Source organism: Fukomys damarensis, unplaced genomic scaffold, assembly GCF_012274545.1.
Source record: "Fukomys damarensis isolate Sample0158 unplaced genomic scaffold, DMR_v1.0_HiC HiC_scaffold_33, whole genome shotgun sequence".
NCBI lineage: Eukaryota > Metazoa > Chordata > Mammalia > Rodentia > Bathyergidae > Fukomys > Fukomys damarensis.
Genome location: NW_022900945.1, coordinates 19400479 through 19418592, shown reverse-complemented (window position 1 = coordinate 19418592; position 18114 = coordinate 19400479). Strand labels below are relative to the sequence as shown.

The 18114-nt window shown below is 35.4% G+C and overlaps 1 protein-coding gene across 8 annotated transcripts in view; it reads left to right on the top strand.

Moving 5' to 3' along the window:
* Nucleotides 1-18114, top strand: part of Col24a1 (collagen type XXIV alpha 1 chain) — a 304025-nt gene that overhangs the window by 146307 nt on the left and 139604 nt on the right. For all 8 annotated transcript variants that reach the window (XM_019209372.2, XM_019209374.2, XM_019209375.2 and 5 more), the window contains one exon: nucleotides 16971-17024. In XM_019209372.2, coding sequence (XP_019064917.1) covers nucleotides 16971-17024 — 54 coding nt within the window. The remainder of the gene's footprint in view (nucleotides 1-16970; nucleotides 17025-18114) is intronic.

Genomic DNA, 18114 nt, shown 5'->3' with positions numbered 1-18114 from the left:
CACTTAATACAAAGGATATGGGGTGAGTACCTCACTCTAGATTGATCTCACAGTCTTCCTCAAGTTGAATGTGGGATACACCCCATGTGTTATTTTCTTATACTTTGGACCTAGAAGGCAATCTTCAGAAACCACATATATACAATTAATAGTTTCATTCTTTAAAAGAAGACAAAAGTAGTAGTCTTTACTAGGTTTAGTGTGTGTACTTTAAGTGCCACATTTCTAGGTTTGACATGTTGTGTCCACAAAACAAAAAAATGCTGAATACAAGTAGAAATTTCTCATATTTTCTCTGGGACTTCAGATATTGGTTAAAAGGGGAATCTTCCTTTGTTTGTTAATCCATGCATATTTTGTGATAGTAGTTTCTAATGTTTTCAAAGATGAAGATCATTTTCTAGAACAAGAAGTAACTATATTTTAATGTATTTGGTCTACTCTTAGTATCTGCAGATGGACACAGTGACACTTTGCAATGTGTAATGGCCATTAGTAAACTGAGGCCCTCACATAGGGAAAAACTATGGGAAGATTTTCCAGAAGCAAACTATTAAGATGGAATTTTACAACAGGGCATTATTAGAAAACAACAATTATGCAAAGAAGGAAGAAGCAGGATTGGGTAGAGGAAGAACTCAAACTACACAATGTTATATAACAGGCACTGAATCCTTTGCAAACCACTTATGTGATTTCATGCTGGAAATAGTACCTGGAATTTTATATTTTACCTCGGTCATTGTATATGGGCCAACCTGGGAAGGGTGTGCCCTTGTTCAAGAAAGCTCTCTGATTCCAAGGCAAATGATACAGAGAGGATCTGAGTAGCCCATCTCGGTTCACCACAGTCTATGTCTTGTGCTGCCTTGATCCATTTCTTTATATCATTTCAGGGCGATGCTTTTCAAGGATTCTAGTGACTCCTAGTATTGAAGCTCATTTTAGGGCTCCAAATGATAGTAATATTCCCTTTCTTTCTGATGATCAGGATAAATTAACTGTACCACGATGGTGACTCTTTTCCATGCCTGCTGGTGTCTGGACATGGGATTTTAAGTACTCATGAGGCAGAATTCAGTAAGACTCTTACTGCATCAGCTAGTGAAAATGTGCCCTTTCTGTGGACCAGGCTTCTTTGCCTACAGAGCTCACATTTTATGCGGATAGAAAGTGCAGAGTTCTCAACGCTGAGATTCTGGGAGTGATAGTAATGAGAAGTAATCTGTTTCTACCTCTAGGTTTCAAGACTTAGCAGTGTTTCCAAGCCATTCCAATATGCTCCACTAGGTTGGACATTTCTCACTTTGATGTGATACGGCAATTACATCTCATGGTCATGGGTCTTTTTTACTTTCCTTGTTGCAATAAATTCAGTGGACTGAGAATATTTGGGAAATTTTACATGACAGAGTAGAAATTTTACAAGTTCTTAAATGCTTCTTCTAATAGAGGCCAGAGTAAAGGAAAGGAAACCGCTTCCACAGTATGTACCTTTTCAGTGAGAATAAATCTTTGGCTTTTCCATGATGAACTTATTCCCACATGTCTGGTGCGCTCTGTGAAGAATGGCACCATATTGTAAGCTCAGATATTCAAATGCAGCAGTAGTTCACTAGCCGTGTTAAATGGGAAGTGATGATGACTGGCCCATGCATGCATTCTGTCTCTCCCACTGTGCCCATTTCATACATATGTCCGTCATCTACTGCTGAGGTGACTAATGACAAAAGTTACTGATGTCAGCTTTCTGAGTCATTCTGTCTGGCTCTATGTACCCTTCCATGTTTGGCCATCTCTGGTAGGCACTGACGTGTGATACAACATTTTTTGTGCCTTGTGACCATTCCCATATGCCTCTTTTTCAAATGTTCTTGGCCTCATTCTTACAGTAAGTCTTTTCGGGTGCCTAACCAACCAGCCAGGATACTGACAAATGCCCATTCTACACATATTCTAAACTTAATCCCCTCTTTTTCCTTTGAAGTGAATGATCTGTTGCATTGCCTGAAACTCAGCCCTGTAGGAATATGTTCCTTTTAATGCCTTTTAAGACACTGTTGAGTGAATCTACAGAGTACTTGCTAGGCATTTTCAGTCTATACCTACATACTAAGCCTACCCATCCACATACCAGATTCTGGCATTTCTCTTCTCTGTCAGAGAATCGAAAAAGATCCCCCAGATTATAAAGATGTCACCTGAAGAAGAGGTGCTAGCTGGGATCCAGACCACTTATTCAGGCAATTTGTTTATGCCTCTGTCTGATTCTGTTCAATTCCAAATTGCCTCGAGCCACTTGACCTTATGACTTGATTAGTCTGAGAGAACTCAGTTTATCATCAATAGATTCAGATGTATTTTCATTTGCTATCCCATGGTCAGGTTCTCATTCTTTATCAGAGCCTAGTGATAAACCAGAATGTGCTTTTCAACTATAAATAAAGACAAAAATAAAACATTAGGAAATAAGGAGGCAGATCTTTTACAGAAGGAAGGGGACCAAGAGACAGAGGGAGTGGGAAAGGAGGGGAGGGAAAGAAATGAAAAAATAATTAAGATGAGTGTTAAGAGAAGCCTTGCTCCAGAATTCAAGGAGTCTGGACTGCGATCTTCCTATTAAGGCTTACCATGAATACTACATGGCCTCCATGGTTTTCTCTAATACCATGGGTCTACCAGATCATATTCTCCAAGTGACAGGATTGCTTTCTCATAGCTTGGAACCATTGTAGAAGTTTGTACAATCTCCTGGTGCCCTTGCTAAGGTGCTATATCTTGCATCTTGGAAAAGTACTCCCAAATTAATAAACTCTTCATATGTAATTTTGTTATTTTCTGTTATTTCTCTTGATCAAGTACTTATAGAATCATGTCAAATACATACTCTCCCAGCTTCTACTAGTACATGCTAGTTATTTATTCCTTTGTGATATGTTTAATTTTCCTGCTTATAATGGACACACCAAATTCCTAAATGGTGTATGCTGTGACTTAACTCTACTTAATGGAGAGGAAGTGTAGTAAATCCTAACTGGCATACATGTTTCCTTACAAGGCAGAGGGTATGCTAGAGATAATGCTAGTTATAAGGAGCAAGGGTAGACCATTTCTCTATACTCAGAGTTCAGGGTCTAGAGTTGAAAAGATTTAAGGACCTCTGTCTAGAGAGTTACCCTTCACAAATATCATAATCCCAAGACTCTGATGTCCATCAAATAACAAACTTGTCTAGGTTGAGAGTTTAAACTTCTCTAGAATATTGTCACTCTGGCCATTAAATCCTGAGCCTTTACTCAGTTATTTCCGTTCTCTCACTGTAGGAGATAAGGACCCAACCAACCATTCAGACCGCTCTGTGTACATATGGCCCACCAGACCAAAATAGCCACTTTTTACCCCTATATTGTTCAAGCTTTGGATGTAGGTCTCTTTAATGAGGCTTAAACCTTGAAGGAGCTGATTACAGGAACAATCAGATAATTCTTAAAAGGTGATATGGGTGGTTCATCTCTGTTTCTACTACTTTTGCTCTATCTAGTTTTTAACTCATTCATTCAACATATATTTATTATCTTCTCTATTCCAATTAGCATGTGCTAAGCATAAGGGATACAGTATCATCCTTGCTTTACAGAGCATATAGGTCAATGGACTTAAAAGATACATCTTCCTAAACAGTGAAAAAAGAAACACAATAAGCTAAAATAGCTTCAACCAAGTCACACTGTGAATGAAATAAATTTTTAGTTTACAGATCTCATTTAAAAATAGGAGTAAAGTGACTCAATGTTTAGCTTTTTATAAATAAACAGGCCTCATGTAGACTTGAAAGACTTAAAATTACCTTGAAATGACAAAATCTGAAGAAATATTATAGATAAAAGAAACAATACTGTTATCCTCCTTTTGACATTTTACTTCCTTTTTATATAGAGTTGATTCCATAAGTTTTATTTCATTAGTCTGCATTACATGTTGTTCTTATCCGTTTCCTGCTGTCAATCTATATACTCTTATTAAGGACTTTTTTATATGCCACATCTTAATTACTATTTATTTGCTGATGATCAACTCTAGACCTACATACTCAAATGTATAATGAATATTCCTACAAGAAGCTCCCATAAGTACCTCATATTCATCATATCTAAGAAGGAATTATTTTTCATCCAGATTACACACCACTTTCTGTTTTTCTGCTTCTTCTCTGTATCTGTCTAGACTTATAATAATTTATATCACTTTTTTCTTGGACAAAAGTGTAAAGGTCTGAGAAATTAAGGTAGATAAATAAGTATTAAAGATGAGAACACATTCCCATTCAAGTGCTTGAAGTTACCTTTTTTCATATCTGACTACTCTTTGGTTTCTATGATCAAATTTGTATTAGATTTATGTAAAGTTATCATTTTAAGGTACAAAAGACTAAAATTACCTGCAATTTCATACAGTTAAACCTATCATTATCTTTGTTGTAGTAAGAGGACTTAAAAATTCCTTTGTGTATTTTTAAAAGAATGAACAACAGTACCGATACAAACACTGAAGCTAATATGTTTCTGTGATGAAACAGAACTAAATTCTGGGGAATTAGCCGTTTACATTGCATTTCAAATGAATTTGATAAGCTTTCAGATCTGAGATCATTTATGCTTTAAATGCAGTTGTTTGTGCCTTGAAAAGAAAATTCAAAACAACGCAAAGCATGCTAGGCCAGTAGCTAAAGTACAATGATATTATAAATATAACTTTAAAATCGAAGAACTTTATCTGAAAATGTTTTAAAACATTTTAGATTCAACTAGGAAATATTCTCATTTTATCACTTCAGTGAATAAACTGTATGTGGTTACTTTAAAAAATAGAAGAACATTTTAATTTTCTTGCTGACTTTTTGGAAAAAATATTTCTTCTCAGTTGTAAGAAGTGATTTATTATACATCAGGTTCTTCAGTCATCTGAATTTTGGCTATAGTTAAAATCTTTAAATAAACTATTACATATCCTGTCTTGCAAAAAGTAAAATGTTTTCAATTATTATGATTGTCTAGCTCTTAAAACTCAGCATATTCTAGCTGAAAGCTTTGTCATGTTCTTCATCATGTTAGATGTAGAAACAGTGCTTTTATATATTTTCAATGAAAATTATTTTTGAAAAGATACATAATTGGTCATTCCTAAAATTGAAAGTTATGAGTTCTTTGATTCATTTGTATACCTTAAATACCCAATAGAAATGATTTGAGCATTGTAAAACCTATAGTCTTTCTCTAATCTACTAAATTCTACCCACACAATGGAAATGCAGTAATAGACAATAGACAATCAATAAGCATGGCTGTGTTTCAAAGAAACTATGTTAAAAGCAAACAGCCCTCATAGCCATACTATGTTGTCCTGCTTTTAGCGGGGCATTCTTTAGCACTTTTATTTTTTGGCATCGTATTGCTACATACTTTATATTATAGTATACTTTATATTTTATTTATTTGTTTGTTTATTCATTTATTTTATTGGTACTGGGGATCTAACTCAGGACCTTGTACTTACAAAGCAGGCGGTGGCACCATGGAACTAAATCCCTGGCCCAATATATTTTATTTATTTCTAAATTGATTAGAATAACATTTTATGTATTTCATCTTTAGGAAAATGTACATTAATCAAATACTAATTTGTAGTGTTTCCGCAAAGGCATATAACTTAAAAATAGATATAAGAAACTAAAGAAAACTATTGGGAGGAATCAAACTCTTAATGAAATGTCAAATGAAGCCAAAATAGAATTTAGTCATTGTGATTATTTTGGGAGAGGGTGGTGCTGGGGACGGAACCCAAGGCCTTACACATGCAAGGCAGATGCTCTACATCTGAGGTACATTCCCGTCCCTTTATGATGCTTGTTTTTAAATATATGTAAAATTATTCGCTAATCTTCCCAAAGAAAGGGCCGCTCTAATTTTACTATCTTTGAATGCAGGATGGACCTCATTGCATATTTTTAGTGAATAGGAGATAGCAGAAGTATGCAGCTAGGTTATATGAAGCATTGTGCTTCTTTATTTTTTTTTTAATTGAGTTTATTGGTACATTTTAGGGATACAGTCCAGTTATATTCATTGTTGGGATCTTGTACCTTTACATGACAGGTCTTGGTTCTCATTTTTTCCCCTTGTCCCTGCCCTCCCTTTATCCCCTCCTCCCCTCCCCATTTACAAACACTTTATTTGTGCTTCTTACTTTGTCTGTTTTGGATCATTTGCTCTGGAGAAAGCTAACCACCACATTGTTAGGGCCTATGGAGAGACCTCTGTGGCAAGGAAGTGAGGCTTCCTGCCAATAGCTTTCCTTGGAAATGGATTCTCCAGCCTCAGTGAAGCCTTCAAATTATTGCATCTGATGCCAAATCTTGACTGAAATTGCACTAATGATCATGAGCTGGAATCACTATCTAAGCCACTCTTGAATTCCTGACCCCTAGAAACTGGGAGATAACACGTGTTTATTATTTTAAGCCACTAACGTTTGTGGATGATTTGCTTTGAAGAAATAGGGAAGTAAAATTGTAATATAAAAGACTTCAACATTTGTTTTTTAAAAAAGTTGAATACAAGGAAACAAAAACAGAAATCCATGTTTCTCTTCTAAGAGTCCATACCTAATACTTACAAATAAATCATGACTATTTCTGCATGCACATAATTAGTCATTGAACACTTTAAATAAAAAATATAAGATTTTTGTTCTTAGCTTTTTCACTTGAATATGTCTGGTTTATATTTGCATATCTGGTACTTGCGGTATCATGGATAAAAATGAGAATAAGTCATGACACCATAGTATATTCTTTTAAAAAATGCTTTGGATAAAAGGGAAGATAAAATTGTAGGAAATCTTTATCCAGTACATGCTTCCTAGCTGAGTCACACAGCATTGTCAGTACAAGGAATCTATCTAGAGATGAAGCACTGGCTAGGAGATGGCCCTTCCAGCAATGTCAAACCTGCCAGCAATTACTTTCTGTCACAAATATGTTGGTTCCCAATCAGTTGTGGTGGATTAGGCCATCATATCAGCTTGCTTAAAAATTAATTCTATGAAACAGAGAAAAAAAATACTTTAAATTTAACCCCCTTCTGTTCAGAAGTATATTTTCCTGTTACAGATGAACTTTCTTTTATTTGGCCAACAGAGCAAAAATTATATTGTGAAGAGTCATTTTTATAAACTAGTTTTGGTTACACCTGCTGCTTTTGTCCCTGGACTAAAGATAATAATCTGTAGTTTTTTTCCTACTTTCTTTCTATCTATACACTCTTAATCCCAAACCTATTCAAATATACAAAAGCTATGAAATTGTTCTTAAAGGCACATAATTGCCAGATATTATAGCTTTTTCTTCCATACTCATCCTTTACCCTTCCCACGTAACATTCATCTCTCCCTCCTTGAAACTTTGTTGCCTTAACTTTCTATGCACATTGTAGTTTTCTATCTCTAGACTCAAGAACCCAAAGAGCTGCACCATCCCCTGGCTTACTACATCTTTCCTCTAACACTGGCTTTTCTTCTGATTTTGTTACTTCTGATGATGATACCACTGTCCTCATTAGAATCATTATACCTTACCTGGACTATTACAATAGCTTCTGTTTGTCTCACTGAATTCTTCCTATTTTCATACAGTCGGCATGGTGATGTTAAATTACTCTTCAGTACATGTTTTACACAAAACACACGATTCCTCTATGAATACACATTTGTCTGCCAACGCCACAAATTCAGATTGTTCACTTGGCATCTGAAGCTCTCAAGAGTACATGACTGATATGTATTTACCCAATGTATTCCCCTTCACATGTCCTGTATTTCAGATAACCTGGATTAATTTTACATTCGCCAAATGTTTTACCATTTGCTACTCCCCACCTTCTATTCAAATCATTCTCTCTACACTTTCACCATTACATCTTATCAAACTGTAGCCAAACCTCAAAAGCTGCCTTCTGTGAAAATTCCTTTTTGATAATTAATCATGACTGTCAAGTTGATTGGCTTTAGAGATGGTTAGGACAGTGGTACCAAACGTATGGCGCGTGTGTTACCGTTTTTCTTTTTAAACAAAAGATGTTAATGTTTGAGTTCCTTTTTCTAATCTAAACCCTTAGTATTCAGGTTTAATTGCAGCGTTGGCACCTTGCAATAAATAAGTGGGTTCAGAGTTGCAGTTTGGGCTCTCGGTTTCTAAAACATTCTCCATAATTGTCCTAGGAGATTACTAAATCACACTCCCGAGGCGTGACCTTGGGGACTTTCTTTCCCTGGCCTCATCCTCTCTCAGGCTCTTTCCCTTTCTCTGCTTCCTGGGTGCCGTAATGGAGCGGCTTTCCTCCTCTGACATTCTCTTCTGCCATGCCTTAAACTATAATGCTTCTGCCTTGAATGAAGGTAGCTAACCATGCACTGAGACCTCTCACACTGAGCCCAAATAAACTTTTTGTCCTTTAGGTCATGTAAGTCAGGCATTTGGTCCTAACAAAGGAAAGTTGACAAATACACCTTTCCTCATGTTCTTAGCCACCTGTAATCTCCCGTCTTTGAATTTTAATTTTTATTCTCTCATACAAAATATGTGCTTGGCTTATTCCAATTTACTAAATTAGGAGCTCACTGGTATGTTTTACTTATCCTTGTATCCTCTGAAACTCCTGAACATGAACAAATAAATATGTTTAATTTTATTTTCCTTGGATCATTTTGCATTTATTGAAAAAGATGATTTACTCTCTAAATTAGAATTTGCTTTGCTGTACTTTTTGGTATTTTCATTTATTGAATGATTTCTGTGAGGCTATTGTTTGAATAGGTGAATTGAGATAATTTTAAATTTTTTTCAATTTCATGTCAACACTAATTTTAATTCATTGTGTTTTTAGGATAACCTAAGCTGCTAGGACAGATAAACCTAAAACATTTAAGCATAACACAATAGAAAGTTATTTTTGATCAAGTTTCTAGTCCAATGCAAGTGTTCTTAAGTAGCTTTCCCCTACTATGTAATTTTTAAAATAAGGGTATTTTTTGATGTGGATCCACTGTCCCCCAGGACTGTTAACATCTGGAACTGTAAAAACCTGTGAAGAAAATAATCTGTTTCTCATGTAAATAAATACCATAGTTCATCAATTTAAAAATACATATTGTGTTAGCTTAGACTAAATGATGCTGCAGTATGAAACAACCTCAAAATATCAGTGACTTTTAAGAGCAAATATCTGTTTATTAGTTATGGTTTACCTGCTATGGGTTGGCCTGTAGGTCTGTTACATATCATCTGCACTCTGAGACCCAGGCTTAAGGCATGGTGCCAATTTGGGATATGGTTAGTCCAAGGCAGAAAAATAAAAGAGAGTGAAAGAAAGAACCTGGCTTAGAAAAAAAAGAGTGACTTACCGAATGGAGCAGTAGATATTTTTAATGTAATCTATCATACCATTTTTTCTTCACATATTAACATTTTAAAATTTGGGATATTTCTTACTATCACTGATGAATTACAGGTACTTGACAGAAATTTTTCTAAAGATCCAAAATATATTGGTTTATCATACAATCAGTGACATATTAAATTTGATGAAATTTGGTAGGCTTTAAATGTATTTGTCTAATTCACCTATTATTTCCAAGTGTTGATAGTTTCAGATTAAAGAGTAATACATACTTAAAAAGTAAACTATACTAAAAGACTGTGTAGTTCAAATTTCTTATCACCAATCTACAACTGTGTCAGCTTACTTATTTTCAGTCTGTAATAATGCAGCTATGAAAACAGAAAATTTTGAAAAGATTTACAAAGGGAAAAAACACACAAATAATCAATTGAGTGGAACAGAAAGCTTACAAATAAATATGTATAAGCACCACAAATCCTGAAGTTGTATATGTAATTCCTATGTGTGTTTATGACATTGAGAAAGTACTGTATGTGATTGAAAATTTACACAAAATTGTATAGTAATGACATAACTTTTTGAAAAAGTTTTGTTTTTCTCACTCAACAGTATATTTTTTAAAAAATTTTATTAGTGCATATATGCAATTTATAATGTTTACATCCCGTGTGGAGAGTTGATACATGTAGATGACACACTTGGTTCCTTCCCTTCCTTCCCTCCCCCAACCCATTTGTGGTCCCCTTTCTTTTTGTCCATATTTGTAATACATACTTTTTATATTGCCTGTGTGTAGTTGGTGTATGTACATGAGACAGCTTATATTCTTAAAAAGTTAATCCATGCTGACATAGAGTGATCTAGTGTTGAGTTCCCCACTGTATAACAGATTTCACTTGAGCTCTTTCTATACTTATAATCTAGATCAGTGGAGGCAAACCTATGACACACGTGCTACAGCTGGTTGTTATCAATGAATGCTCTGAAAGTTTCCCCATCACTGAGTTTTTACATAAGTAGTGCTATAATGTACATCGTTCTATGTATTGCCTATTATATTTATGTGAGAGTATAAAACCATGTAAAACCTAGATATAAATACGGTAGATGGTGGGTTAAATGTATCTTCACTTTTATTATATACAATAATTTGCTTGCAAATGAGTGTACCGATTTACATGCCTTCCTGCTGTGAATGAGTTCATCTTTCCCCACATTCAAGCCAATGCTTGTGGTATCATCAGATTTGACATATATTTTTGTTAGACTTTTAAAGTCCTGGAATAGTGCAAAGAAACCATTTCAAATTTATGTTCTTCAAATTTACATTTCATTAAAGATGCCTTCTGGGACTGTACTTGTCAGCTTTCCTGTTGGTGGACACAATACCCAACATTCACAACTCAAAGGAGGAAAGGTTTAACTTGGCTCGCAGTTTGGGGAAATTCATTTTATAGTCAGCTGGCTCCAAGACAGGAATATCAAGGAGGAAGATTGTGGCAGAGTGAAGCTGCTTAGTTCATGGCATCTGGGCAGCAGAACAGAGGAACAGGGCCAGAGATGAGCAGGCAAGAGACCATATATCCAAAGACAGGTTCCCATGAACCACCCAGAAGCACGCAGGAATCAGTTAGGCATTTCTTAACCCAAAGAAGTTGACATATCAGAATTAACGGTCACAGGCCCTAAGAATTTGAACTGCCTTGTATTTTTCTTCAGTGAGAGACTATGTATTCCAATTATGCCCTTCTAACTGACTGTATCTTCTAATATTTACATCAGGGTAACAAACTGAAATGCCCTGATTGGGACCAGGTTGGTAGTATAAATAAGTGAAATGAACCATGTATAAGAGACATTAGTGATGAATAAAGCATTCATCTAGGTTCAAATATTGTAACAGTTACCTGATTCTCTGCAATATTCACCTTTAATCACTTACCAGTCCAATTGTTTAAATACATAATGACCAAAAATGGAATATTTTCATTAATTTTTGTTAAATAATATAACAGGAAATACAAAAATGACAACTTTATCTAATTTATTCAATAAGTTTTCTGTAAATGGTATATCTTCAAACATTCAATACACAATGCAACATTACAGCCTGGACAGTAGTGCCTAGACTCTTTCCAAATTTATTTTTGCAGTATTGCCTTTCTTTGAACAACACACTTTACAGTTGGCCTTTCCTTTTTTTTTTTCTGTGGGTGGTTTAATTTCAATTAAATGTCTACCCACTAAATATAATGGTGAAGATGTCAATGATAGATATCTTGGTTGGCGTTTCACTATCCCATATTTTTCAATTATTTGGTCCTTTACACCTAATCTAAATTGCAAATGACCTTTTTGCAGCCCCTTGTTTTGAATAAATAACAAACAAGTTTCATATTGTTTGGTCCAGAAGAAACAGGGTAAACTGTTAACAGGTTAAGAATGATAGTATATATTTACAAAGTTATCTGAAACTAGGAATCTTAAATTTTTAGATAGATAGAATTTCCTACATAAAATTCCTTTTTTATCCCAGCATCTAATTACATTTCTTTTAAAGTGCAGTATCTTCATAGATGATACTGGTCTGGCATATATGGGATACAGTTGTGGAATGGGACACAGGCTGTACTGGTCCATTTTCTCTTATGACAACGAAATAACTGGGGCTTGGTTACATTGTAAACAAAAAGGATTTATTTAGCTCCAGTTCTGGAGTTTCTAGAGTATAACACCAGCATTCTTTTGAAGGCCTCTTTGCAAACAGCATCATCATGACGGGGGTACATACAACAGGGAGAGATGACAGAACCAGACAGGACACCAGAGAGTGGCCTGGGGGTCTGGCTTGATCTTACAATAACTCACTCTCACAAAAATTAGCTCTGGATCCCATGAAAATTACCTTAATCTCTTCAGAAAGAAGTGTTCCCAGTGACCTAAGAACTACTAGGTTCTACCTCTTTTGAGGTTCATAATACCTCTTGAAAGTGACATGTAGGAACCAGGCTTCTAACACAGGAACCCTTGGGAGACAAAACCAACTCATAGTACTGGCTCATTTCATCTACTCACCTAGATCACATGTGTTAGAAGCAGTTTTTACTTTTCTGATTTTCTGCATCAAAACTAGTCTGTGTTCAGGTTCTATTATTTTGTTTACTGTCTCACAACAGATAGTTCTGTTTCATTGTTCCTGCTCAAATTTGATTGATGTACTCATCGCGGTTTTCTAGAAAAAAACAGAAAAATGGGGCACAGATACAGATATGCAGATTTCTTATAAGGAATTAGTTCACATGATCATGGAGGCTGAGATGTCCCACAATGGGCCATCTGCAAACTGGAGACCTAGGATAGCTAGTGGTGTAATTCCAGGTCAAGTCCTCAAAGCTGGCAACTAGCAGAACTGATGGTATAATTTCTATCTAAATCCAAAATACTGAGATCTGGAGACCTTGTAGTTCCATTCTGAGTTCCAGGGCCTGAGAAGAAGGAGCACCAGTTGTGTAAGTCTTAGGCTGAGGACAAAAGACTGATGTCCCAGCTTAAACATTTATACAGAAAATAATTCTCCTTACCTTTGCATTTTTGTCCTCCTAAGGTCCTCAACAAACTGTTTGATGTCATTCCACATTGAGGAAGGCATCTGCTTTAATTCATCTACCTAGTGAAATGCTAATCTCATCCACAAACACTACATACCCATACATAACTTATAAGCAAATATCTGGGCACTCGGTGTCATTCACTTTGACACATGATATTCACCAGCACAAGTCTACTCTTCATCAATTTGATGCATTTCCTTAAACCATATTTAATCTTCAAGTTAAAGTTATAATTCTACAAACTATGGCTACAAGATCATCTGATACTAGGAATCTTAAATCTTGATTGATACATGATTGATATAGATAAAATTTTCTATATAAAATTCTCATTTAAAAATCTTAGCACTTAAGTTCATTTCTTTTCATTAGTGAGTAAATAGGGAACAAACCACACATCACACAAGCTCACTCTACATGCCTACAACCAAAAACTTACTAACCCTTCCTCCAGAAGAGGTGGTAAGTCCTTCAATGGAATTTACTAACCATGTCCATAACTTAACTGTGAAATAAACTTAACAATAATTAAACCATAAGATAAAATGTCAGTACATCTTTTGTTATATGATGAACAAGAGGAAAGAAAAAGGTATTTGCTACACATACACATATTCATAACACAATAATGTGTAAATACTCATGACAATTACAGTCTTCATTTCTAAACTGGCCATATGGACCTAATGGATATTTTAAACTACCTTCTTCCATCACTCATTCTGGATTCCCTTTGGCTTCACCAAGCACCTCAGCAGATTGGATAATATACCTGTTGAAATTATTATGGAATAAATGTTTTATCTTCCCTAAAATTCATATGTTGACATCCTAATCACCAATGTGATGGCATTAGGGGCAGGCCTTTGGGAGGTGATTAGATCATGAGGACTTCACAGTCTATGAACCAGGAAAGAGACCCTCACCATACACTGAATCTGATAGTTCCTTGACCTTGAATTTTCAAGTCTTCCAGAAATGGCAAAAATAAGTATTTATTATTATAGCCACCCGGGCTATAGTACAGTATTTTGGTTGTAGTAGACTGAATAGACTAAGACATGGAATACACAAAACTTCATTCCTGAAGAGTTGGAGTCATTAGTAGTTCTGCAGAATTGAGTTGTTAAAATTTGCCATGGAGTTTAATTACAGAGCATGACAATGCTAAGAGATACTCTAAGGAGTTGTCTGTGTTCCAGGCATACATTTCCTTTTCTCCACTGTGAAGTATCAGTCCAATTCCCACATGGGAGTTAGGATCAATCACTTTAATACAGTAATTCCTTTTTTGTCCTACCTGGTGATTCAGGGCATAAGGTGCCTAGAGTGGCTTCATGGTGGTCTTAACTTCCAGTTCAGTGTACTTATTGTGTCTCCCACTAGAAGCATTCTTCCCCCTGGAACTAAGTCCTTTAGTTTGCAGAGCACAAAGTCACCAGAACAAGAAGCATAAATTTTGTTGGTGGGTCAAGAGGAGTAATATTAATACTCCCATGTTTCTGCCTTGATTGCTGAATTCAGGTCATCCTCAGTGTGGGAAAAACAATACCATATAATGAATGCTGCTGATTCTTAACTTCGCTCCAGCCCTACACGATCTTGCCACATAGCTAGTATTATAAGTCTTCAAAAGGCCATTTCACTATTCTATCTGATCCAGGTAGGATCATTGAGCATAGGGTTGATTATTAATTGCCTCAAAGTGAAGATGTTAAATTTCTTAAATTGAAAAACCACAATAATAAAATATTGAATCACTTCCAACTGGATATAAGCAATAATATTAGCATAGTATTTAAGAGTATAGATCAGCACTGTCCAACAGAAATACAAAGCAAGTCACAAATTCAAGCCCAATATATAATTTTCTAGTGATCCTTTTAAAAGAGGTGAAAATGATTTTAATAATGTTTAATTTAAACCAGTATATCTAGAACATTATAATATGTAATCAATATAAAGTTTTTACTCAGATATTTTGCATTCTTTCTGTAGTAATCTTCAAAATCTGATGGGTCTTTGTACATGCAATTTGGCTAACCACATTTCCAATGTTCAGTAACCACTTAAACCCATTTTTACTATATGTTTAATCTACCTCATCTAGCAATAGAGAATCTTGATAATACTACCAAATATGGTGACTATGAGGATTAAATCAGGCATATATAAAATGTTTAATGTTTTTGTCCCCAGGATCATTTGATATTGGTATGGATATGGATGGATAAAATCATGCCCAAGCATTAACTTCAGCTAGATTCTATATAGCAAGCCATTTTTGCATGATTCAGTGGTTTACACATGGAAATAAATATTATATGAAAATCTTACTTGGTGTCTATTGAAGGAGAAAATGTTGATATGTCTTTAAATATGTCTTTAAATATAAGTGAAAGGTAATTTCCTTATTTAAATCAAGCAGGAAAAAGATTATCCTCTTAGAATTCGTTCTATGTTAATTCTTTTTGCTTTCTATGCTGCCTAACGTAGGAATAATAGATAATTTGTAAAGACACAGGAAGATAAACCTGAGTCTTCTTCACTCTGAAAGTGTTACTGATCACATTCTTTCGCATTAGGCTGGCTGGTCTCTTTTTATTCTTTGAATTACAAATTAAGTGCTGGCTTCAGGCCTTCCCTGACCATATTTTCTAAAATGTATCTTTTATTTTCGACCTCTGCATCACAGTTATTTCTTTTATTAATTTCTGTCACAATTTATAATTTTAAATTTAGTCGTTTGTCCCTGTTTCAAGACTTTTTCACTCATCAGGTCAGGATTTTGATCTGTCTTGTTCAGCAATGGAGTCTCTGCAACCAGCACAAGTGTCGGGCAGAGTAGGCACCAAATATTTATTGAGCAAATGAATAAGTCAATGAATGGGCATATTCTAATCTCTCATTGTTCTGTTGTCACCAGTTCAGAGTGGGAAGGTTCACTTGAGAAACAAGCAGCCCAAAGGAAAGATACAGAGAAGTAGACCTGGTAGACATCTTTACTTTGCTGCTAACCAGCTCATCTCTGCTCACATCATCTCTCCAGATGCCCAGCCACTTAGCCATAGTCCATTTCTTCATTTAATTGCACACACTTGCATCCCTCCCATTTTTAGCTGCTTAAGTATCCCTTGCAGCCTCCTAAATACTATTTCAGCAGTCATGCTCAGTCAGGACCCCTCAGTCAGCCAGCCTTCCTGGCAGTCTGAATTTATAATAAAAATACACAATAAATGGGCTGGGGATTTAGCTCAGTGGTGCCACCAGCTGCCTCGCAAGTTCAAGGTCGCAAGTTCAATCCCCAGTACCAAAAAACAAACAAAACACAATAATGTGTATGCACCAGTATGGACCTTCCTTTTACTGTATGTTATTTGCACAGAGACCGCTAGGTGAGCCTGTGCAGGCATTCTGCTGATGTAGACTTAATGTCCTCCAGAAATTGCCCCTCCACAGCCTGAACTGTATGTAGCCATCTAGAGCTTTATTTTTTTCCTACACTTATGCATTGAGGGGCTTTCAAAGAAGGAAATTACAAACATGACTTCTTAAATGAATATATCTACATCAAACAGATATGAAAACTGAAAGGCTTTTTATGACCTTCCGTAGATTATCAGTTCACAAGGCAGAGAATATGTTTGAATTTGAAACTCGTTGCTTCCCAGCATAGTACCTGCCATATATTAGATGTGTGTGTATGTATGGACTGTATTTGTTGGCTGAATGAATAAAGGAATTCTCATATACAGTCAAATGTCATGTACCTTTGCTAGGAGGAATTATACCTCAAAATAAAATTTAGGATGAGTCAGAAAAGTAATGATTACAGATGATTTAAGACCTGCATGCTACAACAGGAATGTAATATTCATGTATTACATTTTTTTTTTCCAAAAAGGGACCCATTGGCTCACTTGGAGAAGTTGGGATAACTGGAAGCATTGGAGAAAAGGTACTTCATTGCTTTGTTTTACAGTAAGAATTCTAGCCTAAATTCAGTTCTTTAAATACAAATAAAACATGGCCAGGCATGGTGGTGCACGCCTATAATCCCAGCACTTGGGAGGCTGAGGCAGGAGGATCACTGTGAGTTTGAGACCAGCCTGGGCTACATAGTGAGCTCCAGGTCAGTCTCAACTACATAGTGAGACTGTGCCTCCAAAAAATAAAATAAAATAAAACAAATAAAAGGTAACTACCTTATCATTTAAATTGGTTGGAAAAGGGATTGTGCTCTTGAAGTTTTTTCTATATTATTCTTTCATAGTGTACTTTATGCTAATTGGAAAGCATAACTCTATCTCATTACCACTATTGAAACTCTTAAATACATTGAAATACAGATAACAGCTTTGTTTCTAATTTTGAAGAGACAGAATATCCTTTTGGTTAAAAATATGTATGAGAAGAAAAAAAGAAACTGATAGTCTAGGAGTGTGACCAAAAAAGTATTATTTAAATCTGCTGTATGATAGCAAACCACCCTCAGGAATCAATTTTGAAAGAGGAGAATATTGTTAACTTACATTTACTGCTGCCCTTTCTAATGTATTCTTATTTCTATTTTCCCATCTTTACTGTTTTCTTTTTCTACAGTATCTTCTCCTTTTCCCTCTATTCAAAACCAAACTGTTGGACTCAGCTGAGTTCCCATCTCCTCTATGAAGTCTCTTTAAATTTTTCTAATCCCTCCTGATTTCTTCCCTTCCTGCGAGAATCTAAGTACTGTACCACAGTTTAAAATTCATTTATCCTCTAATTGATCTCTGTTTATCCTGTAACATGTTTGCAATTGCTAGAGAGTAAACTGTTTTTAAAATCTCTCTCCTTTCATTTAGTATAATGTGGTTAATATATTTGTATTTTTTATTATCAAAAATGTTAGGGGCTGGGGATTTAGCTCTGTGGTTACACCAACTGCCTCGCAAGTGCAAGGTCCCAAGTTCCATCCCCAGTACCAAAAAAAAAAAAAAAAAAAGTTAGATTGTTTTATATTTTTTCATGTAGACTTAATTCTGCACTGGGTTAACTCTTCTACAATC